The 25530-nt window shown below is 37.9% G+C and overlaps 1 protein-coding gene across 2 annotated transcripts in view; it reads left to right on the forward strand.

Moving 5' to 3' along the window:
- Nucleotides 1-25530, forward strand: part of LOC138698154 (uncharacterized) — a 102326-nt gene that overhangs the window by 639 nt on the left and 76157 nt on the right. For both annotated transcript variants that reach the window (XM_069823900.1, XM_069823909.1), the window contains exon 2: nucleotides 77-4306. In XM_069823900.1, the coding sequence (XP_069680001.1) occupies nucleotides 869-4306 (3438 nt within the window). In that variant the 5' untranslated portion in view covers nucleotides 77-868. The remainder of the gene's footprint in view (nucleotides 1-76; nucleotides 4307-25530) is intronic.

Here is a 25530-nt window from a genome sequence, read left to right on the forward strand (position 1 = left end):
GTGGTTCAATGAATTAGATTATCACAATGGTCTTTTGTTGCTAATAGTAATATTTTCTTTTGTGTTTCCATTACAGTCCCGGAAACATCCATCTCATGACAATGAAGAAAGGCTAAAAAGGGAAGACATATACTACATTTGGAAATGGAATTTTCATAGTGACAAAACCCAAGATTTAAACTGGGGGAAGAAGATTTCCTTCATGTATATAACATTTTCTCAGGGATAAACCAGTAACATTTTTAAAAATATTTATGGACCTCCTAGTCCACAGTACATAAGAATTTGATCACTAAGAAAACCAATCAATCGGTTAAAAGAAACCAGTACAACTAAACGAGTAACAACGGGTTATGCCTTACTAACTCCTTCAGATTATCCACAGTTTTATGTTGAAATAGTTACAGGAATACATACAAGTTATATTTTATCTACACAGACATACCTTCCATATATTATTATATCTATACACATACTTACAATATTTCATATATACCCCATAATTATACAATAGCTCTTTGTTCGATTTTCATCGACAAGGGAATTTATGTTACTGTTAACAATAGAATAACTGGTTAAGTATTGCAGTTCTACTGAAGAAATACCAAAGAAGGAAAACCCCTTATTGAATCAGGTGCATCACATCATAGCATGAAAAGAGTACTTTTTCAAGTATAAGCAACCTACATATACCTTTTGTACATAAATATATATTTTACAATTTTCAATCAAGAAATCAAATTACTCGAGCTAAGTAAATGCATAGTAGGTCTGCTTAAACCCCAAAATGCATGTGAGATGTATGCAAAAGTGTTAAGTAATACAATAATAAGTAAATGTATTCATTACTGAAGTTAAACTGAAAAGAATGAGTCATAATGAAGACGGGAGTGATGGAACAAATTTGGAACGAACAAGTTTCCCTTTGTTTCGTCCAAAGAAGAGTAAAATATCTTCAAAATCAACTAGAGATATTAGTGGACTATCAAATTGGGGCAAAAGAACACTCGAGGAAAGTGCAACAAATGTGGAACAGTTGGATGATAATGCTGATGATAGTGGTCCAGAGGAGTTGACTTCAACAGGAATGAGGAGATCCAGTAGTGGCAGTGAGGATGGTGACAGGGACTCTGAGAGCAACAAAGAGTTCCCTGGCAGCATCGGCTCTGGTGGTGAAATATCAAGCGGCCTGAACCCATTATTATTTAATCCAATCTTTGCAATGGGTCTCCAGATACCTCAGTTCGCTCTCCTGATGCAGCAACAACAGCAGCAACAGCAGCAGCAACAACAGCAGCAGCCGCAACAGTCGCAACTTCAGAACCCATCCTCATCATTGCTAAGTCCATTAATGATGCCTCCCTTTCTCCCACCCAGTCCCAGCCCAGGTGTAATGTTACCACTGGATCAGCAGGGCCAACAACAAAAACATTGGCTGTTCGGAACTGCGACGTCTGAGGCGGAAAAACCATTACTGGTGGATGAATCGCAGAAGGGTACAATCATGGGCAGCACTACCAACATGCGCACTATGCCTAGAGTAATGAAGGGCTCTAAGGAACCGCTGTCTTCACAGAAAGAAGATTCTGTTACTACAACAACAGGCAAGCAGCCTTTTGTTTGTGAAATATGTAATGATTGGTTTTTTTCTCGTGAAAAATTAGTCATTCATTTGGTGATGAACCATTCGATGCAGCATTGCCATTTCTGTTCTCAGTTGTTTGAATCCGAGGATGTGTTAGTGGAACACGAACAGCAGTCACATTTGCCCCTAGAATGTGACATGTGCAAGTCGTCCGTACCGACGTCAGAAGACCTAGCTGAGCATTATGAAAGCGAACATGATGTTAGAACATGTATCTATTGTGGCGTCCTCGTCAGACCGAAATCGTATTACGAAGTCCACGTACGTAGGAAACATTTTGTAAGTTGTGTAGATGCTCTGCAGCAAGACGTAGGGGAAAGAGTTCAAATCGTTGATAAGTGGGATGGGCAGGAAGGAAACTCCATTTGGACTTTCAACTGTAGGCTTTGTGGTAAAGAAAGAAAGAGATTGGAAACTTTTGGGCATTTCTTTTCCTATCATCGTCTATCATTAGCGTGTCTCATCCAGCTTCTCAGTTCAGAAGGCATTATTTTCTCGGTTCAGGGTACTCCTGCACCTGGATCGTCAAATGTACAAAACTCAACCCAGCAGCAATCGTCGGATTCCGCAGCTACAGCAGCGGACTTTACTTCCAATGTAGATGCCTCTCAAACCTCAGGGATCTCTGCAAGCAGTGAAGAATCACAGCAACTACAACATCATCATCAACATAAAGAAAATCGCCGCGGTTCGAGTTCACCTTCACTTACAACCCCAAGTCGTTGCACCGTGTGTACAAATCCATACTCTGTCCAAGTGCCAAAGCTCGCTCACGATCTCTTCTGTCGCCGTAAAACTGGACTGGCTCTTTGCAGGTTCTGTGACCGGACATTTAATAGCAAAACATCACGGAACTCCCATGTTGGAAAGGAGCACGGGACTCTTCCATGCCTTGTTGCAGAATGTTTAACTGATATCGTGTTCACTCAGGAATCTCAACTTTCTGCTCATTATTTGACAGATCACAGTGTACGCGTGTGTAGTTACTGCAAAGCACTTGTGTCGATTCGAGAAGGAAAGTTCGTGGCTCATCTGAAATTAGAACATTCTTGTTCAAACTCAGGCAATGCCGTTCGGAATATGGATACCAACCTTTCTGGAACCGATCTCTTCCACATTCAGACCTATGACAATTCTGTATCTGTCATATGCTCGCTTTGTGATGCGGACATCACCTCACTCATGAAAGACATAATCTCGTTCTTTAGACATCTTCAGCATCATAAAATTAATCTGCGCTTGGCCCTATCTCTATTGGAGGTTCACCCTGCATGTGACAACATGGAAAGTCCAGATCCTAAGAGGAACACTACCATCAAACAGAAAAATGTATCAGAGGAAAGTGTTGAAGACCATGACAGCAGCAGAAATTTCCAGTGGGATACTTTTCTTCCATCAGACGATCTGGCAGACATTAATTCCAGAGGGGATGGAATGACACCGAACTTGAGCAGTAAAGACGAAAGTCGAGGAAGCAGAGCGAGAAGTGGCAACCAGAGGTCAAATTCAGCAAAAGACAGGAAAGGAGATGGTGTGACAGAAGGAAGAAGAAAAACAGAATCATCAAATTCGGATAATTCAAAAACAAAAAATGGAAATACAGCAGAAAATAGTGGAGGGGACGGAAAGAAGAATGATGCAGATGGAACAGATGATGTTAATTTTGAATCGTCAAGTGAATTAAGTTCAGAAGAGGAGGACATGGGTTCCGAAGCAGAGGTAGGGGAAAACGAGGACCTGACAGAAGAAGATGACGAAGAATATACAGTCAAGGAAACAAAAGCGACAAAAGCAAAGAAAAATACTGCAGTTCCAATAGGCGAAATGGGCGAGGCTGATATTGATCCAACTGAAGTTGAATGCATTCTTACAGATTCCAGTGACGATGATGGGGACTGTGATAATTTTGATGATGACGACAATCTTGTTGGACTCGAAGCTGACAGTGATGAACCAAGTACAATATTTTCATCTATTAAAGTAAAGCAAGAAGCAGATGACAGACAAACTAGAAGCGACAGAGATAAAAGTGCAGAGGATTTAATTGAGAGAACTATGCAAGAATTATTTCAAGACGAACCTTCACAGGAGTCGAATTTGGATAGAAGCAGGACTGGTGGGAGAATAAAACAGGAACCCCAAGAAGAAACTGGCCCAGGAAAGTGCAAACGAAAAAGGTTAATTTGTGAAATTTGTCGTGGAAAGTTTTCTACTAAAGAAGGCCCAAGGCAGTTGTTGGATCATCTAAATTCTCTTCATGGTTTTACAATATCTGCCTACTGTACACCAAAAGAATTCATTTGTAACATGAGAGGTTGTCGTGAAGTGTTCAGTACACAAGGGTCTTTAAGTTACCACCTGAGTGAAGTTCATCAGCAGGAGCAGAAGATTATAGATGCCGAATCTTTCAGAATCTTCCAGTGTCCATACTGTGCCATGCATTCTACGTCAAAAGTCGTCATGCGTCAGCATGTATTTAATTATCACAGGGAAAACTATTTATCTCAAAATCCAATAGAAGATCTGGCCCACAAATGTCGCTATTGTGCTAGACTGTTCTGGCGTACAGAAGACCGTGATGACCATCAAGTGGATGTTCACAAAGACAAAATGGATAATTTCTTCAAATGCTACGTCTGCTCCCACCTCTTTTCAAGCAAGGTATGTTTTGTGTTTCCTTAGTGGTCATTTTACGTAATTCTGTTGAGTATTGCAGTCAATGCTTTTTTTCTAGAGGAAAAGGTGGTGAAACTCTGTATAAAATTTATTGAAGTGATAGGGAGGAAAATGATTACTGTTCAGTGCACTGGGAATTCAAGGCCTAAACGGAGTTAAAAAAGTCATTTTAAAAACATAATTAATCCTTGTTTATTTTCACATCTTAATGCAACTTTCAGAAGAAATACAAATTAAATCCATGTTAGAAAAACTGTCTCAATTTGGGTTAACAAGGTAATAAATTGGTTTGCAGTAAAGGCATTTATTTACTAAACTCCGTACCAGTACCAAAAGTACTAGAAGATTTTCCACAGCATAGCCATTTCTTCAGTATTTTCATCTTTCCTGTTATGCTCTTTCCTTGTGATGTCTGTTGCAGCAGGATGGACTCACAGCAACCAAGATTTAACGGAGTTGTTGGGGTTGATGTTGATCAAAATAGGCCGAACAATTCTAGAAGCAGGTTTCTCATGGTGTTAACTGGAAGGGATAATCTCAATAGAGAAACACTGAATTTGAGTAGGGAGAAACCTCACAATATACTGACAGTGCGAAATTCAAACATTTTTCAGTTCTGTGATGAAAAATATAACAAGAAGGGGGTAAGCTGTATCATAGACAGAGCTGCCGAGTTTTATTCGTGAATAAATGACAATCAATATCTCTTCTTTCCAGATACTCTGGAAACCTGATATATCTTCGCTGGTTGGGACTATGCAATCATGTATGCATTGATAGTAAACATGTCGATTGCTATAGTAACCATTGTGCTCTATTGTTTTCTACCCATTGCTTATAAACCTGTTTCCATTTGCGTTGCATATGCCTCGACATTGTGAACCTTTTGTCTTCACTTGAGAATTTTTTCATTTTAATTGTCGACTGTTGATTGTTGGTCAATTAAGATTGTAGCCTGGTTCATTACAAATCTTTTTTATACACTGTGAACGTTCTATCATTTTGCATTCTCGAGTTACACTACCTTGGCTGCCGCATGACCTGCCAGTTTGTGCAACTTGCCGTCTCTCATGTCTCTAGATGACATCACCTGATCAAACTCAAGGTCATGTTGAATATATTTGCCCTTTGTCTCTCCATTGCCATTTACATAATTGGGATAGGTCTGTGTCATGCAGTTTAGGAATTATAGATGCGGAAAAACTGGTCTGAAAATGTGTCAGTCACCTTTCTGGGATGGCATCCTGGTAATGGATCGAACTTCTAGGTGTATTCACGTCAAAAAGTTCCAGAACAGCGTTCTGCCAGAAAAAAAACATTGATTGCAATAATGTGTCACCATAAAAGAAGATATATGCATATCATACAGTTCATGTGCACCTTAATAATGGGATGTTGTTTCATTACAATATAGTACAAAATTTGTACTATATTGTACTATATTGTAATGAAACAACATCCCATTTAATGTGTTATGTGCTGTATGACAGAACATTAAATTAAGTATTATAAAGTAATGTGTAATACATTGATTGATCATGATTTACTCCACTAAAAAATGGATGCATGTATCTTTTTTCATTATTTGAATATGTATTTGTTATGTATCTTGATTATACAACTTTTAACACTGTATCACTTCGGAATATGTATGATAAGAACTTTCTTGTGTTAAATTTTAATGTACCTTGTTAACATGTTTCGACCTATTTTCGGTCATCTTCGGAACTGGTCCGAAGATGACCGAAAATAGGTCGAAACATGTTAACAAGGTACATTAAAATTTAACACAAGAAAGTTCTTATCATACATATTCCAAAATATATTTGTTCTTATAGACCGCTGCTGTAATTCTCTTTCTTGTTAAATGAGGGCCTCAGATTTTATATCTCAGATTTTTGGTTTCTTTGTTCCTATTTACATTTGTAGCCAAATTACAACCTCATTTATTAATGATAGAAATATTTTCTACCAACATCATAACAACATGCTTAAGGGTGTAAGTAAATAATGCATAAGTGGTGTAAAGTCTGCTCTTGACTCAGACCTCAGATTGTGATCATTCCAAAGAGAACAGTTTGATGTGTATGGATTCGGATATTATTCATTTCAGTATACAATAAATACAGAAATAGAATCCATTCCACTTCAGGCTACCATCAGAAGATTTAAAATTTTAGGTTTTCCACTTATGGTCACTGTCAAAAGATTAGAAATTTTAGGTTACTTTCTCCAAGCCTTTTAAATGTGAAAGGCTCTAATAGAGCTGCGTAGTTATTTTCTTACATTTAAGGAAGAAGTGACCCAGCCCTGTTTGTTTCTTGTTACATTGAGCTTCCTTCAGTTATGAAATACAGTCAATAATCATGTTTTTGAACTTGAGTAAAATGTTTCCAAAACAAAATTCATTGACGCACCATAAGAGTGGGGTATAATGAAATGATCATCCATTCCAAGTCATTGGCGTTTGAAGTGGGTGTTCAAAGTGCTGACGGAGAGTGCGAGATTTTGATTTTTTTGGGATATTTGCACCATGTCATAAATGCAAGGACATCCAATTTGGAGTAACATATTGGCTTCATCATTAGGTTCCCCTTTCCCTGCATTTCATGAAGACAAGAGTTGATCCAACTAATTCATTTCATGGAGTAATTGAGATGTGTTACATTAAAACATGCTTATGCCACTAAAACTGTCATTGTGTGCTTGTCTTGTCCTAATATTGGGTGTTATCACTCCTGGCCTCCATTAGTGGCAGTATGCTGACCACCAGTCCTGAAACGTTTCTTGAGGGATGAGCTTCAACTTCTCCTGCAAAGCTATCCACATTTTGCTCAGAGTATCGGAAGTTGCAATGTCTGACACTTTGGCCGATATCTCATAGGTGTTCATCAATAGGATTTATGTCTGGACTGCAAGCTGGCTACTCCAGGGTTGATATCCTAATGTTGCAATGGTATTCTGTCACTCAGCAAGCAGCATGGAGGTGGGCTTGCAAAAGATGGCATTTTCACTGATGAAGGGAGTGAAGGAATTACATTGTCTCCTAATAAATCCACTATGCATTGGTGTGCATTCACAGTCCCTCCATCAACGAAAACAGCTCCGTCCAGATCCCAAAGCTGATACTGTCCCATACTATGTCAGAATTACCTTCAAATGACATTCTCTCGGAGAAGTTGAAAGGTGAATATTGATTCCTTACCTTTTCCATATCCTCTCGCTCTACCATCAGGCGACTGGAGGCAAAATCGTGTCTCATTCATGAACAGTGCCATTGACAATTAGTCCATAGTCCAATTCTTGAACTGTAATCAGTAATCACTAGGGAGACCATTTTAGGATTTCGGAATAGGTGAAATAGGTTTTTTTAGGTTTTATGTCCAACCTGTGAAAAGGGGTCACAAAAACTGCCCGATCGTTAAAAATGTATCCTTACAGTTATTTAAAAAAATATATATTTATTACGGCAACATAGACCACGAAACTGACCTTTTCAAGAACCAAACTATTTATCAAAATTTATAAGATTCGAAATTTTTGCTCCTTCCCCTTTAACATTATTTGTGGCTTGAATAAATTATTGTAACAATTAACATTTTATCTAATATAACTTGCCTTGATATAACTACATAAATTTCAATTTTCTATTGATGAAAGGTATGTTACACACAGAACTTTTGAATTAAATTTGTTCAAACTTGATCAAAAATTATTTTAAAAGGTAACAAACAAACAAACAAAACAATATTATTTACTGGTACTGTTCCTGGTTGCTATATATGACCAAATACTTTTCAAGATTCTCGACTGAAGTTTTTTCTATTGACTCTCAAAATACATTTGAAGGACAAAAAGGTTCTTTTGACAGCACATGGCGTCATAGGTGCAAATTTCATCACTGCCACTGCAGTAGGTACCCACGGTAACTGACAATTGAAGCTTTTTCCCCTGGAGAATGGAGCACTCATTTTTTCAAACCCTGGATTCCTCTGCAATACTTTCTTCAGTTTTAATGTGTTGACTTCACCCATGGGTCCTGGTAATTGTTTTTGTAGAAGCGCGTCAATGCCACCAATTGCATCTTTCAGTTGTAGCGACAAAGATTCCAAGTAACTGAATATAATATTTTGGAAGGCCACTGAAATGTGCCTTGAGAAAAGCAAGGGAGTCATAGATGTTGTCACTGCTAAGTACAGATTTTGCCTTAGGAATTGAGACAGCCTCCTCGACGTCGAGAGTGTTCTTGCCTCTACCTCCCTCCCTCTCCCTCTCCTTTGTTCTCGAAGTGTATTGATATTTCTCTCAAAATAATAAAAAAAAGTCAATGTATAACGCAGTAAGTACAGGATAACACTTATCAACAATGATTTAGGTTTTTTTTTAGGTACTAAGGTCCAATTTAGGTTTTTTTTAGGTTCTACAGAATTCACATATACGACTCCTATGATCATGATTCAGAAAAGTATTGAAGAAATTAGGAGTTCAGAAGCAAGGAAAAAAATAGGTAAAAACCTAAAAATCCGATCCCTAGTAATCACTACCCAGTGCTGGGGGCTGAGTTATGAGCAATTGCAGATCTTCTTGAGGTCAATTTGGCTTCTCAAAGTCTTTGTCTAATGGTCCTCTCACTCACAATTATGTTACAAGACAATTTCTGGCCTGAACCATTGTTGTGCGGTAATCTCGAAAGACATGCAGAACCAGAAACATGTTATGCCAGGCAGAAGTAAACCTTCCATGGCCTGATCCTGCTCATCTGTACCGAGTTCACAGAATTGCCATAGGACATGTTGGACACTTAAGCTGCAGTTTGTTTACGGTGATCATTGCTGGCGATTGTCGCCTGGAGTTGTTAGCAGTTAAAATAAATGTGCACGATTACTTCACAGCGATGATCGCCAACATAGATCATTGGACGCAATGCAGATTGCTGGAGGTTGCTTCTGAAGCAAATTCAGGATGCACATCGCCACATAGATGTTCAATAATCGATATTTAGAGAAAACCATGTAGAAATATTGAATTGAGTTATGGCAGCAAAACAAATGAGAATTGACAGCGATGTATGCTGATAAAGAAACCACTTCCTGTCGATCATCGCCAGCATTTATAATTGCTGGCGATGTGTGTCTGGTGATGATCATCATAAACAAACCGTAGCTTTAATGATTAATGATGATATTAGCCACAAAATGAATGCTCTGTCCATACTCAACTAACGTGACAGCTCTCACAATGTCTTGTCGACTAAGAGACATCTTAACTTATTGAATTCGAAAGAGAAACAGAAGAAAACTGTTGACTTGCGACAGTAAATGTGTCACACATTAATAATTCATCAGTAGTGGCCACCATACATTTGTAAAACTTAAAAATGTTCATTGCTGATTGGTGTTGTAAATCCATAAATCACATGACCTGGCCCATAGGAATGGAAAGTGCGCATAGGGTGGCATTTTATGACTTCTTAGCATCATAGTCTTCTCCAAAAATATTAAATAGATACATCTTTCCATAGCCATAAAAACTCCTTAATTTAATAATGCTCCTATAAATTTGTGGTTTATTGATGATGATTTGGTTTTATGAAGAGATCCACATTTTTTGTCTGCCAGTGTAGTATTAACTTACCATTAATGATGAAACGTGGTTTTATGTGTGACACCACAAAGCAAATAACAATCAGGAAAATATTAGTATATAACATCCCTGAAAGACAAGAAATTCAAGTAAATTCTTTTTACAAAAAAAAAAAATCATGTACACTTTTTTCTGGATCTGTTATGGAATTTTGTTGGTGCTTTTCATTTCATAAGTGACAACAGTCAATGTAGCAGCATGCTCTCAGTCTCTGAGGAAGTTATGGTGCGTAAAACAGAACAAAAAATGTGGCCTGCTGAGTGCCAGCATTGTGTTGTGTATGACCATATGCCATAAGAGCTGCTTGGTTTATTTGACTAGGATCAGTTCAGTCATCTTCCCTGCAGACAGGAGCAATTTGCATCTGGTGGAATTGGCTTTCAGAAAGATTTCTTCAGTGATGATCAGATGAAAGAGTGTCCAGAACAATCTCATGTCACAGGCTGCTGATTTCTGTGAAGAGTTTTCTTCAAATTAGAGCCCTAAATGTAGCTTTTGTAGCTTAGTCAATAGTAGATTGAAGTCAACAGAATCGAAGGTTTTGCTATAGTCCAATAAAACTAGTACAGTAGCCTGCCGTTTATCCATGGATGCACTATGTCCTCAGTAACATTCAGCAAAAGCAGTAGAAGTGCTATGGCCATTTCTGAATCCTGATTGTAAAGGGTCTGAAAGATTAAATTCTATTAGATAGTCTGACAACTGCTTATGAATGATGCGTTCCAGGGTTTTAGATAAAACAAGAAGAATCGAGATTGACCTATAGTCTTTGGCAGAAGTAGGTGAATTTTGCTTTAGGAAGTAGAAGTACCAAAGCTGTTTTCCAGAGTTGCTAATAAGCAGACGTGATAATTGAAGAATTGAAAATATGTGTTATAATGGGAAGCACGACATCGACTAACTTATTGATAAAGACTATGCTTATGTTATCAGTGCCTTGTGCTTTAGATTTAATGCTTTTAAGAGCCCTCCTTACTTCAGAATCAGTAATGTGCAAGAAGAAAAATTTTTCGCGAGAAGGAGGAGGATTAACTAGGAGAATTTATAGCAATATATTTGTTTTAATTAGCTATCTGCATATTGTAATGCCATACACCACTAATTCAATTTTTCCCAGTGTTAATTCACCATCAGTGCTTTCTTTTTTTTAATAGTTACTTCATTATTCACTCACTTTCTTCACTTAATGAGTGAGAGACAGGGAGAGAAAGAGAATGAATGTATGAATTTGGTAGAGAATTGTTTTTAATTTAATCACTCCTGTGTATCTAATGTTTTTTTATTTCCTTTGAATTAAGGTGCCAGCATATTACTGGTAGTAAGTTTATATGGAGTGAAGAATAGTCTACAATATTATTAGTTCTTGAGGATAAAATATATTCTTTGGGCTATTAAATTACTGTATATTTTTTGTTCATTGGGGATGAGTTATGTGTGTTCCACAGGTTTGGATATAGTTTAATTAAAATTTGTATTTCTGCCTGAAAGAGTATCATCAGTTTACTGTACTAGTGTGTACTGGGGGGGGGGGGGAACAGTGGTAACCTGTCTCTCTTGTTACTAAGCACCAAAGTTGGTTACTCATTGTTATGTGCATAAGGGTGGAAAATTGGTGTAGTTAACATTATCGTTATATACGTTTGAGTTTGTGTTCCAACAGTTTGGTCTACAAATTTTCTATTTAGTATTTGCTTTTGATACTTAAACAGAAAAATAAATCCAGATGCATAGTTTTACTATGCCGCATATCTTCATTTAGAGCTATATGTGGGTGTGATCATATGTCAACAGGTGCATAGCTTTACTATGCTACATACTTTCATGTAGAGCTACATGTGGTTGCGATCACATATCAACAGGTGCGTAACTTTACTATGCCACATATCTTCATGTAGAACTATGTGAGTATGATCACATGTCAAGAGGTGCATAGCTTTACTATGTCACATATTTTTACATAGAGCAACATGTGGGTAGTGTGGGTATGATCGCATGTCAACTGGTGCATAGCTTTACTATGCCACATATCTTTACATAGAACTACATGTGGGTAGTGTGAGAGCGATCATCACATGTCAACAAGTGCATAGCTTTACTATGCCGCACATCTTCATGTAGAGCTATATATGGGTGCAATTATATATCAACAGGTGCATAGGTTTACTATACCGCATATCTTCACGTAGAACTGTGTGACTGCGATCACATGTCAACAGGTGCATAGCTTAACTATATCACATATCTTTACATAGAACTACATGTGGGTAATGTGGGTATGATCACATGTCAACAGGTGCATAGCTTTACTATGCCACATAACTTCGCGTAAAACTATGTGTGAATGGTGCGAAAAATGCAGGGGAGTTGTGTATGCAGTAATTTATTGGACACGAAGAAGACAAAGAACAAGGGAATGACAAGGAGAACAAGGTGAATACAAGGAGAACAGGAGAAAGACAAGGAAAACTAGAGGATGACAGGGAGAATAAGATGAATACAATGAGAACAGAGAGAAGACAAGGAGAAGAAGGGGAATGAGGTGAACACAAGGAGAAGAAGGGGAATGCAAGGAGCTCAAGTGGAAGACAAGGAGAACAAGGTAAACATAAGGAGGACAAGGGGAACACAAGGAGAATGAGGGGAATAGGAGAACAATGGGAATAAAAGGAGAACAAGAGACTGAAGAGGGAAATACAAGGAGAAACAGGAAGGATATAAGGAGAACATTAGGATTAGAAGGGAAACAAGGGAATGACGGGGGGAATATAAGGAGGACAAGGAGACAACAAGAATGAATGCAAGATGAGCACAATAGAACAAGGAGAAGACTTGGAGAACAGTAAGGCAAGGAAAACGAAGGGAATACAAGAAGAACAAGGGAAAAATAAAAAGAATAAGGGAAAGTCAAGGAGAATAAGGGACATACAAGGAGAACAAGGGAACTATATGGAAACACTCGAATTACAAGGAGAATAATGGGAATACACGGAGAACAAGGGAAATGCAAGTGTAACAAGGAGAATATAGGACAATAATCGAAATACAAGGAAAATAATGGGAATACAAGGAAAATACAAGTGAAATAGAAAGGAAACAAAGGACGACAAGATGTTGCAATTCCCAAGTTATCCCCTCCTCCCATATCTAGTAAGGAGAAAGACTTAGTTCTGCGTTAAAAATGAAAAAGAAAAACTATAAGGCAACCACCTACTTTTTACCTTTCACTCCAAGTTAGCTTTTAATAAAATCTGGTAATTAGTTTCTAATTTTACCTATTATGGTCAACTAAGACCTTTCTGAAATTGTATTAGTATGGTAGAATGTAATTATGTTTTAAAATTGGAAGCATCAATCAATCAATCTTCTTAGTGTATCCAGCTGTTTGCTGACAACATAAAGTCCACTATAGTCTATTCAGTTTTTGTTTTTCGTGAGAAATGAGGGGTATTTTGATCGGTGTTCAAAGGCGGTGATTTGGGCTACCTCCACAGCATGCTTGGCATGGAGCAGTGGTTAAGCTACTTAACTTCTATGCAGGCAGCTCGAGTTCAAAACTCCATAGTGAATTTTTTGTTTTTGTCCTTTTATTTTTTACAACTCATTTTAGTGTAATATAGTCAAATAATTTTGCTTATATTCATGTTACCTACAGATAATTACAAAATTGATGAAAATATGTGGTTATAATTCCAGGAAGTCAGGATATATTTCGTCATCTGAATTATGGTTTTTCTTCTTGCTTACAATTACTACATTTAGGCCCTGATGATCACAGATTTAGGATAGCATAATAATCATATTTCCTGTAGCACAACTTGCAAATTAATTATTGCCAATTATTTAACCATCAACATATTTACTGAATGTTCCTTAGGCAATAGAGTGTAAAGCAACAGGAATTAATAAAGTAATTAACACAGCATTTTAATATGAAAGCTCCTAATTGTCGTCTGTAGTGTTAATTCCACCTGGCATCAAAAGTTTCTATTAACACGAAAAACTGTAACACCGCTGCCACCTGGTGAGCGAAATTCTCACTACTTACTCAAGTGGAAGCCTTTGATTGGTCAGGGCCTAGACTCAAGTTCATTTGACTAGCAACTACTATGTACACAGAAGCGAAGGAATGAGGGATCCATTAGTCCACCTAGTTACTGAGTTTTGATATTCAGCTGCTCAAGCTGGACGACAGCTTAATGTCCCAGTTCGGACTGTTTGGAGGTGGGTTACAAATTATTTGGCATCCAGTACTTTCCAGCGCAAACTTAGTAGTGGTAAAAGGCATATTTCCATGCCACAGCAAGATGCTAGGTTGGTCGAGGAGGTTGAAAGGAACCTCTTTCATACTCCCACAACCTTAATTTTCCTGGCCACATCCAGAATGTAGAAACCATTTGAAGAGTGCTGGAATAAGATTGCGAAGGGCCGCTCATAAAGATATCCTTACAGATGGACATAAGATAGATCGACTGGGATATTCAGAGGAAAATCTTGACTGCGACTGGAGTAGAGTTATCTTTTCAGACGAGGTTCGATTTTCCACTGCTAATGATGGCCCTGTTCTTGTTTATCGTCCATCTGGTACCCGACGCAAGGAAAAATACCTGCTTCCAATGCCAGAAGTGGCAGGGTAGGTGTCTCGTGTTGGGAATGGATTTCTCAAGAGAGAGCTGGAACGATTCACTATATTGAAGGAAAATTAAACAGGCCTAAATACAAATGATTATTAGAATGTGAAATGCTTTTTTATGCCAGGGAATGCCACCCAGCTCATACATCTAAGGTGATTCAGAAGTGATTTTCGGAGAGACAAGATATTGATGCAAAATTGACAGACCTGAATCCCATAGAAAACATCTGCTCTAGAGTAAAAACGTATTTACGAAAGAACTTTCTCAACCCACCTCCAAAGAATGAAGATGATTTGTGGGACCTTCTCCAGACTTCGTGAGAGGCAGTAGCCAGAAAAAGAAACTATTTCCCACGAATAGTGAATTCTATGAAATACAGACTCAGGAAGGTCATAAATGCAGAAGGCTACTGGAGTGAATATTGAGGATGTGATGTTTTTGTTTCCTTTTATTTTGTATTTCTTCTTTTGTTATATACTACAATTAACGATTTCATTTTTTATTTAAGAAGTTCAATCTTTTATTTTATGCCACAGATATCCTATATATTTGTAACAAATTATGTGCCCTCTTCCTTTTAAGTTTCGTGTTGGCCAAAGATGGGAGCCAAAATAATAAAGCAAAAATTCTGCAGTGCTTGGGAAAAGTGACACAAGTCAGTTTCCACAAACCTTTTTTGTTAATTTATTGACAACTTACGGAACATCTGCTCGATTGGAAAAAAATACATAAGTATTCCTCCCATTACAATAATTCATACATAAACCAGTGTAAGTTGTCAATAAATTATCAAAAAAGGTTTGTGGAAACTGACTTATGTCACTTTTCCCGAGCACTGCAGAATTATTCTAAGGATATAAAAATGATGAAAAATCTGTTACATTTTTCACTGATGCATTTAAAAGGCAAAAGAAAAAAAAAAAAAAAAGGAAGTTTAGTAGCTCCACGAAGATCTGAACTTGCAATCTCACGAACACTTAGCTAATGCTCTGCCACTACACTAAGAGTACTACTGCAATAAGAATGCATTGTAACGAGGAATAGTCATACTCCACTTGAGAACCTGTTATATACAGAGGGGTCCAAAAAAATGTACTCACTATTTGCAAGTCTATATCTTGTGACATATTTGACTTTACGTGACAACTTTTGGCACTGAGAGAGGGTTATGGTATGTGTTCGAAATGACCATCACCATCTTCTATACAATGCCCATGGCACCGAACTGCACACCGAACTATGGCTGTTAGTGTATCTGGCGTAATGGCAGCACATAATTCTTCGATTTTTGCATGTAGCTCGTCGATTGTTGCAGGTCTTTGTCGATACACGTCATTCTTAACGGTTCACCAGAGGTAGAAGTACAGAGGTGTCAAATCAGAAGACTGAGGTGGGTACTCAACAGCACCCCTTCGACCCACCCACTGTCTGAGTAGAGTTCTATCGAGGTGCAACCTGACATCTTGATGATAGTGAGACAGTGCTCCATCTTGTTGCATGTAAACGAGTTCATCACCATACAGGTTTTGGATAGCAGGCAAAATCCTTCGTGGTCGGCCAGATTTTTCCTTGTGAACATCTTAACAGTTCCTTCAGCTTCGAATTTATCGTGAATGCGGGCAGTTCGACGTGTTGGTGGTGGTGTTCCAAACTCTCTCTGCCACTGCCATTGTACCTCATTAATGTTCTCGTATTTCCAGAACGACTTAAGTACAGCGTTGCGTTCAACAACCGATAAGCAAACCTCAGCCAGTTTTGCTACTCGATTGTCGTCTGTTGCACTAGCCAATACTGGCTCGCTTCACCAATAACCACCAACTACTCGCACATGCTTGGCATAAATTGCCAGCTCCACCTACCATGACCAAATTAATATCTTACACTACTCTACGCATTACATTAGTGAGTATGTCTTTTTGTTTATAAATTATTTGATTACAAACAGTGAGTACAATTTTTTGGACCATTCTGTATAGTGTTTGTGTTACATATTCACTGTTTAAACACTCTGAACGATGTCTGTTTCAAACCTCGTATATGAATTATTTTCTCGGAAGATTTTAGTGATTAATAATTGTGTTCCCCATTATAATTACTACTGTCCTGAGCACTCAAGGAAAAAAACCCGATTCGAACTTGATCCCTCAGATGCTGACCAGTTTCATTTTGACCTAGTGTACAGTGCGGGACATTTATTGTTGAGCAGGCGAAGATATTTCAATATCGGTAGCGCAGTTCATAAGAGGCTATAGTTTTAATTCCTTCTCAGCATAGATATGTAATATTTAAACAGAAAAGCGAAGCGAATACCTGCTCAACGTATGACTGAAAACATTCGTTATTAATGGAGAAAAATTTGCTCTGGCACTGGGGATCAAACTCGGGTCCCCAGTTCTATGCACTGGGCACTCTAACCACTGAGCTACATTAAGGCTCAATCCACAGCACTGTATCCTTTGGTATTTTTCCCTAATGACCTTACTCCATGTTTGACATATATATTTACACATACATTAAGTCAACTGTCATCACACAAGGAGTGCACTCATTTGAGTGACTTGGTGGCCGAGACTTCACAGTAACCTGTTGGACGAATGATCTATGTAAAAAGCCTCGGCGTAGCTCAGTTGTTACAGCGTCTAGTGCGAAGAACTGGGGATTCAGGTTCGATCTCTGGTGCCAGGGCAAATTTTTCTCCATTAATAACCAATGGTAACCATAACAGATAATTCTGTAGGACCAAAAAATTAATCTTTACAGAGATCTTGGCCCAGCTCGTAACCCCAAACGAAAAAGTCAAGGGGTGTTAAATCTGGAGACCTAGCCGGCCATTCTACTGGTCCACGCCGACCACTCCAATGTTCGTCCAGTCTGCTGCAACATTTCTATGGCTTACCATACCAGAATGAAGAAAGATATCAATTCTTTCCTCTTTCGATAATGTCATCACGAAAATCAAGAAATTTGTTACAGAAAAGCTTCAAATAATCATAACAATGCATTGAAACTGTCACAGGTTAACCAAACAGTAAAGCAGGAAAAGTTACCAGAATTGTATAAAAATACCTTTTCCAAAGCCTCCTTAATGCTGTACCATGTTACAAAATATCTGTAGATGCAGTAACTAATGTTTGTGTCCTTATTACAGTTATCTTTAAATAACTTGAAAACGATTAGAGATATCTCAAAACGGATTGCACCATTGTTTTGCTCAGAAAATTTCACATGATTTTGAGTACCTATATGACCCCCTTTCCATTTAAAATTTCAAAGTTGCATTCAATATGGCGGCTTTTGAGATAGCTGAGGGCTAGAATCGAATGTGTCACTGGTAGAGCATTTGGTCTTACAAATACTGGTAACACCAATAGTACAGTAGAACCTCTATTATCCGTGGTAATGAAGGGGGTGGACTGAACAGTTAATCGAAAAAATCTGATAATCCGTACCATGAAATATTTTCGTAAATTTAGTGAATAATACACTTTGGTAAATTCCTCTATGGTCTTGTATTCAACATGCTAGGTAGTGGATCACAAGTTCACCAATGTAAGTCTCATTGTCAACGACGGGTTTTGAAGGGTAAGAAAACTCCTTGTAATGGCTGCCTGTGGAAAGTGAAGATCTCGTATTGTAGATTTACATAATACACTTCAAACTCGTATTCTGTTGCGAGATGAAGCACAGTTTCTCTTTCCTCAAACCACTCAATTATTTACACTTTTCCCCCCGATACTTAGCACAACAAGATTTCTTTTGACACCCATAGAAGACATTTTATACACAAGTTATACAGTACCCGAATTCAAACAGTAGACTATACTGTGTAAGGTAAAAGGCTTGTAATAACACTCTCTAGAAAAAAATAACGTGCTAATACAATGTACAGTATTAATTTATTAAGTATTAAAAAATGCACAGTACTTTATATATTTCTGCAGAAAAAAGCGACAGAAAGAAGACAGATAATCCACCAATCGGTTAATAGGGTGACAGATAATCAGGGTTCTACTGTAATCGAAAATCAAGCATATGGAAGATATTTATATGGTTCCAGACTTTTGATTCACCCTGTATTTCTTCTTATTATACATCTTGATTACACAACTTTTAATAATATATCACTTAAAATTTAACACAACTTTGGAAAATGTATTCATCATTATTTAAAACCGTATTTTAATTTACTTTAGCAATACAAACTGTATCATATAATTTTCTCAATCTATTACCTTACACACAGAAAAATTATTGGGACATATATCAATTTTCTAGCATTGACAGTACCAGTAAGGTGTTAAAGTTTCAGTAAGTAGTTTACCAGTAAATTTTTATGGGAAAAAAAGGTCATTACAAAAGTTGCTAAATCTTAGTCAATTTTAAAGTAATTTAGCCAAACTTTTACAAGAGATACAATAAGCATCAGTGTGTATCACAATAGGTGTACTTCATTGCTCTGTATAATATGGCCAGATTTATAGCATTGTATTAGAATAGCCCTATAGGTTTATCACAATATTCCACACAGAAGACTATTATGATACACTGGTTTTGTTTTAATTTCATCCGTTATTACAAATAAAACCTAAATTTAACTCCACATACTTCCTATATGTCTAAAGTAAGATCATATTTTTTTCAAATTTGTATATGCTTTGATAGAAAAATTACAACAAAAGATTGATTTTTTGTATCATAGCCTTACTTGAGTACCGCGCCATGGCTTCGTAATCTAAGGCATCCTGCCTAGGACTCATATTATGGAATGGATGCTGGCTCGAGTCCTCATGGGGAAAGAAATTTTCTCATAAAATTTCGGCCAGTGTATGGGATCGGTGCCCACCCAGCATCATGATGCACTTGGGGAGTTATGATAGATAGAAAAATCTGGTTGCAAAAGCCAGCTATAACAGCCGGGGGATCATTGTGCTAACCACACGATATCTCCATTCTGGTTGGATGATCGTACACCTATGCTTCGGCATGTTAACGTGAGGCCAGCAGCCGACTGATCAGTCTTGGCTCTTCTAGGGTTGTGTCACCACAGATTATTGTTGTTGTTGTTGTTATTATTATTATTATTATTATTATTATTATTATTATTATTATCATCCTTACTTGACCCTAAAGTCTTAGAATCCCTGTAACAAAAGAGTCCAGCAACATAAAATCAGGAGGACGACCAGGCCACGGTACTGGTGGAAAAACAACCTATCAACTGACCACGGGATTTTCTGTCGAGAACATCAGGAACATGGTAGGCATTATGTGCTGGACAGCCATTCTGTTAATGCCACACTAATAAAATCTATTCTTCAAGAGTATGACTTCCAAAGGACAATGTAGAATTCTTCTTAGGAGCGTACATTATGTGATGCCATTGAGGTTTCCATGCATGAAATATGGACCAATAATGTTGTTGTCAAAAATGTCACACCAAACATACAGCTTTCACTGGGGCTGCTGGTCCACTTGATGACACCATCATGGGTTCTCTGCTGACTAATAGTGCATATTATTTGTGTTTACATCCCTACAGTTTGTGAGTGTAGCTTCATCTATGACGACATTCGAGAGAAAAAGTTCTAGTTGATTTATACCTACTGCTATGTCCACTCGCAGAATTATACACTGTTCTGAAAGTCATTTCTGTGCACTTCTTGATGAAGAGACATGTGATGAAGTTGAGTTTATAGTGCTTAAGAATGCAGTGGATACTTGATTTTATTATGCTGGTTACATCTGCAATATTTTAGTACTGGCATGTGGGTTGTTTGTAACAGCAGCCAGAATTGCTACTTCATCTTCATCTGTGTAAGTTCTGTTGTGATGTGTCTGTCAAGAAATCCTGTTTCACTGAGGTTTGAAAGCATAACAGAGAGTATCATTCTGAATGAAGATATCTTTTTCTGCAAAGCTGTTGTGCTATAACAGCATTCCTTTGACATTTTCTAAACATGAGAAGCATATTCAGGGTGACCAGATTTTGAAAGTAAAAAACCAGGACACTTCTTGAGTATTTAATGATCCTGTAGGCAGCTACTGGATTGTTTAGCATCGATGGAATTGGTGGCAGCAAGATGATATTTGGTGAGGCGAGGCTGAGGATTTGTCAAAGATTGCCTAACATTTACCCTACTGTTGGGGAAAACCTCGGAAAAAACCAATCAGGTAATCAGCCCAAGCGGGAATCGAACCCACGTTCGAGCACAAATCTGGATCAGCAGGTAAATGCACTACCACCTGGAACACTTCTTAGATACGAGATACCAAACACAAATTTAATATGGAATTGACTTCCACAAATTAAGAGAGATTTCACAAGTCAGCAGTAGGGAATATTTTAATACCTTGGTTATTGTTTCTTAGAGTAATGATTTTATCAGTTATTTTGTGTTCATGACACCTTTACTTTATTTGAATTTACAAGTACATTGTCTCTGCATACAGCAACCTAACAAAAATAATTAAGACCAGACAGTATTAAGAATGGAGGATTACGAATTATATGGGAAAAAAGCAAATATAGTACTCAATTAACTTGTGAATTCGTAATATTTCTGAAGTAAAAGTGGAAAAAGATATTCTGAACTATTAATCTCAAACACGATCTAAAAATCAACACAAAAAAATGAACTCAAAACCATAGACTACATAGAATTTGTTTATAAAAGCTAATAATTAAACCAGTATTACACCATCAAACCTGAATTTTCTCACATTAATGATTCCCCAGGTACAACATGTCTTTAGGTTCAGCAAGTTCCCGCATACTCTCAAAAAATGATTATATTTCTCTTGCATCATATCAGTAGCCTATTACAGGGTGGAAGTGAAATAACCCTGCAGCTTTTCATAGTGAATAACTCATGTCATATATAACAAAAAAGTGCAATACCATACTGATGGAAAGTTAATAGTTTTCTCAGAAAAAAATGTTTTTTTCCCCAAATACTTAACACCCTCTTATTCTGTAACTATTGCGAATAGCATCGTGATTTTTATCCATATCAATACAAAATCTAATAAAGAATAATTTATTCCTCTGGCGTATTTACATAACGTGGACAGTTTTCATGTAAATTTAATTTAAAACCTACTAATTTCCATTCTTGAAAGTATCAGTAGTTTAGAATGCATTATTCATTATGTGGGGGGGGGGATAATGTATTATGTAATTAGATATTTTACAATAAGAATGTTTAATATTACAGTTTTGGAGTAAATCTCTTGCCAATGCTTTTAGTATGTTTACTATGACAAGAGACTAGCAACTAACTACGAGCAATCAAACTCTCAGCTGTGCTGTCAATCATCTGGCTGCTTTAGAAAAGTAGAACCACAGCTATGGCAAATGCTATCTATGGTTTACTTTGACATGCCTTACGTAGAAAGACAGATCTTACTTTGTTGACCTCTTATGAGAAGAAGGACCATTGTGTTAGTGGTGATGTTGCCAAACTGTTGAAACTTCAAACTTAATTTTATAATTAACCGTGCATTTAATCACAAAACGTAATACAGGTTTTCTATTCATTTAAGTGTACCTTATCATCCCTTTCAAGCTGCAGGGTTATTTCACTTCCACCCTGTATAGGGTGTTAGAGGTATACGTGCAAATATTTTTAGAGGTTATGAGGTATAGCATACTGAACCATATTTTGTAAAGAATTTCTCATTCTTTGAAGTTTTTTTTTTTGTAGACTTAAAAAAAAAATACCATGATTTTAGGTTTGTTAATACTTCCAGACCAGTGTTTTCCCTATGAATTCCTGGCTAGTTATGCTAAGGTCCAGGCTATGTTTTTAGTTTTGTTAATTCTTCCAGACGAGTTGTTTTCCCTATGAGTTATGCAGAGGTCCAGGCTATGCTTTTAGGTTCGTTAATACTTCCAGGCCAATTGTTTTCCCTACGAATTTCTGACTAGCTATGTGGAGGTCCAGCTATGTTTTTAGGTTCGTTAATATTTCCAGGCAAGTTGTTTTCCCTATGAATGCCTGGCTAGTTATGCAGAGATCTAGACTATGCTTTTAGGTTCGTTAATACGTTCAGATCAGCTGTTTACCCTACGAATTCCTGGCTAGCTATGCAGAGGTCCAAGCTATATTTTTAGGTTCGTTAATACTTCCAGGCAAGTTGTTTTCCTTATGAATGCCTGGTTAGTTATACAGAGGTCCAGGGAATGTTTTTAAGTTTGTTAATACTTCCAGGCGAGTAGTTTTCCCTACAAATATGGCTAGTTGTGCAGAGATCCAGGCTATGCTTTTAGGTTCGTTAATACTTCCAGGCAGCCACTGGCGTGGCTCAGTCGGTTAAGGCACTTGCCTGCCGGTCTGAAGTTGTGCTCGGGCGCGGGTTCGATCCCCGCTTGGACTGGTTACCTGATTGGGTTTTTCCGAGGTTTTTCCCAACCGTAAGGTGAATGCCAGGTAATCTATGGCGAATCCTCGGCCTCATCTCACCAAATACCATTTCGCTATCACCAATCTCATCGACGCTAAATAACCTAGTAGTTGATACAGCGTCGTTAAGTAACAAACAAAAATAAAATAAAATAAAATACTTCCAGGCCAGTTGTTTCCCCTACGAATTCGTGACTAGCTATACAGAGGTGCAGGCTATGTTTTTAGATTCGTTAATACTTCCAGGCCAGTTGTTTCCCTACGAATTTCTGGCTAGCTATGTGGAGGTACAGGCTATGTTTTTAGGTTCGTTAATACTTCCAGACAAGTTGTTTTTCCTGTGAATGCCTGGCTAGTTATACAGAAGTCCAGACTGTGTTTTTAGGTTGTTAATACTTCCAGGCGAGTTGTTTCCCCTACGAATGTGGCTAGTTATGCAGAGATCCAGTCTATGCGTTTAGATTCGTTAATACTTCCAGGTCAGTTGTTTTCCCTACGAAATCCTGGCTAGCTTTGCAGGTTATGTTTTTAGGTTCATTAATACTTCCAGTCAAGTTGTTTTCCTTATGAGTGTCTGGTTAGTTATGCATAGTCCACACCTGTGGAGTAACAGTCAGCGCGTCTGGCTGCAAAACCAGGTGGCCTGGGTTCGAATTCCGGTCAGGGCAAGTTACCTGGTTGAGGTTTTTCCGGGATTTTTCCTCAACCCAATACCAGCAAATGCTGGGTAACTTTCAGTGCTGGACCCCGGACTCATTTCACCATCATTATCACCTTCATCTCATTCAGACACTAAATAACCTGAGATGTTGATATAGCGTCGTAAAATAACCCAGTAATAAAATAAAATAATGTTCTGCAGAGATCCAGGCTATGTTTTTAGGTTTGTTAATACTTCCAGGCCAGTTGTTTTCCCTACGAATGTGGCTAGCTATGCAGAGGTCCAGGCTATATTTTTAGGTTTGTTAATACTTCCAAGCGAGTTGTTTTCCCTACGAATGTGACCAGTTATGCAGAGGTCCAGGCTATGCTTTTAGGTTCGTTAATACTTTCAGGCCAGTTATTTTCCCTACGAATTCCTGGCTAGCTATGCGGAGATCCAGGCTTGAGGGAGTTGTCTACCATCCAGGCTTATCATGAAAGTCTTTGTATTGCAAGAGATAACCAAATAATTTAACATGTATCCAAACACAAACACGCTTTGAGATACCTAATTAATGAATGGGATTAAATTGATTATTTATCTTATACTTTTATACTTTCGAATTTCGAATGCAGCCTACATATTTATTCTCATAAGGATGGTAGACTGCAACAGAATAAAAACATTATAGGCCTAACTATGAGGAGCAGTCAAATGAAAACTGGTCAGGTGCCAGAAAATATAATAGAATATTTATCACCTCAAAAGTAATATCCAAAACTGTTATACATTTTCCCACTGCAAGACAAAGTGATCAGTCCAATTCTAAGAAAAAGCTTGTGGGCTGTTTACCGAACCAGTTCTTTACCCATTTACCAGTTCTTTACCCATTTACACACGTCTTCATACAATGCCAAACAAAGTCCACGAATGTCTTTCTTCAACTCTCCAAAAATGTGAAAATCTCATGGGGAGAGATCTGGGCTGTAGGGGGATGTTGAAGCATTTCAACCAAATATCTGGATCGTATTCCTCACGGAGTTGGCAATGTGTGAGTGGACATTATCATGAAGAAGGATAATGGCATTCAATAGCATTTCAGGGCATTTTGATGTAATTGCGCATCTCAGTTTCTGTAAAGTTTCTTCATAATACTCTGCATTGATTGTGGCCCTATGCTCGAGAAATTCCACAAGCAGAGGGCCCCTAGAATCAAAGAAGAATGTCAACATGATTTTACCGGAACTTGTGTGTATTGCTTTGGACTTTTTCGGTAAAGGAGAATCCATGTGTTTCCATTGTTGGCTCTTCCGTTTGCTCTCTGGTTCAAAATGGTGACACCACAATTCCCCAGTGACAATACAGGACAGAATTGCATACTCTTCCTCGTGGTATTGTTGCAAGTGACCCAGTGAAGCAGCCATTCTGTTTGTTTGTTTTTCCTGCATCAACTGATGTGGAACTCATTGTGCGCAGATTTTTCGCTAATGTAGGTGCTTCGTCACAATGACGCGTATGGAACTGTGACTTATTCCCACCAAACCCCATTGCGCGCAGATTTTTCGGTAATACAGATGCTTCGCCACAATGACGTGTATGGAACTGTGACTTATTCCCACCAAACCCCATAGTGCGCAGATTTTTCGGTAATACAGGTGCTTTGTCACAATGACGTGTATGGAACTGTGACTTATTCCCACCAATCCCCATTGTGCGCAGATTTTTCGGTAATGTAGGTGCTTCGTCACAATGACGTGTATGGAACTGTGACTTATTCCCACCAAACCCCATTGTGCGCAGATTTTTCGGTAATACAGGTGCTTCATCACAATGACGTGTATGGAACTGTGACTTATTCCCACCAAACCCCATTGCGCGCAGATTTTTCGG

Source organism: Periplaneta americana, chromosome 1, assembly GCF_040183065.1.
Source record: "Periplaneta americana isolate PAMFEO1 chromosome 1, P.americana_PAMFEO1_priV1, whole genome shotgun sequence".
NCBI lineage: Eukaryota > Metazoa > Arthropoda > Insecta > Blattodea > Blattidae > Periplaneta > Periplaneta americana.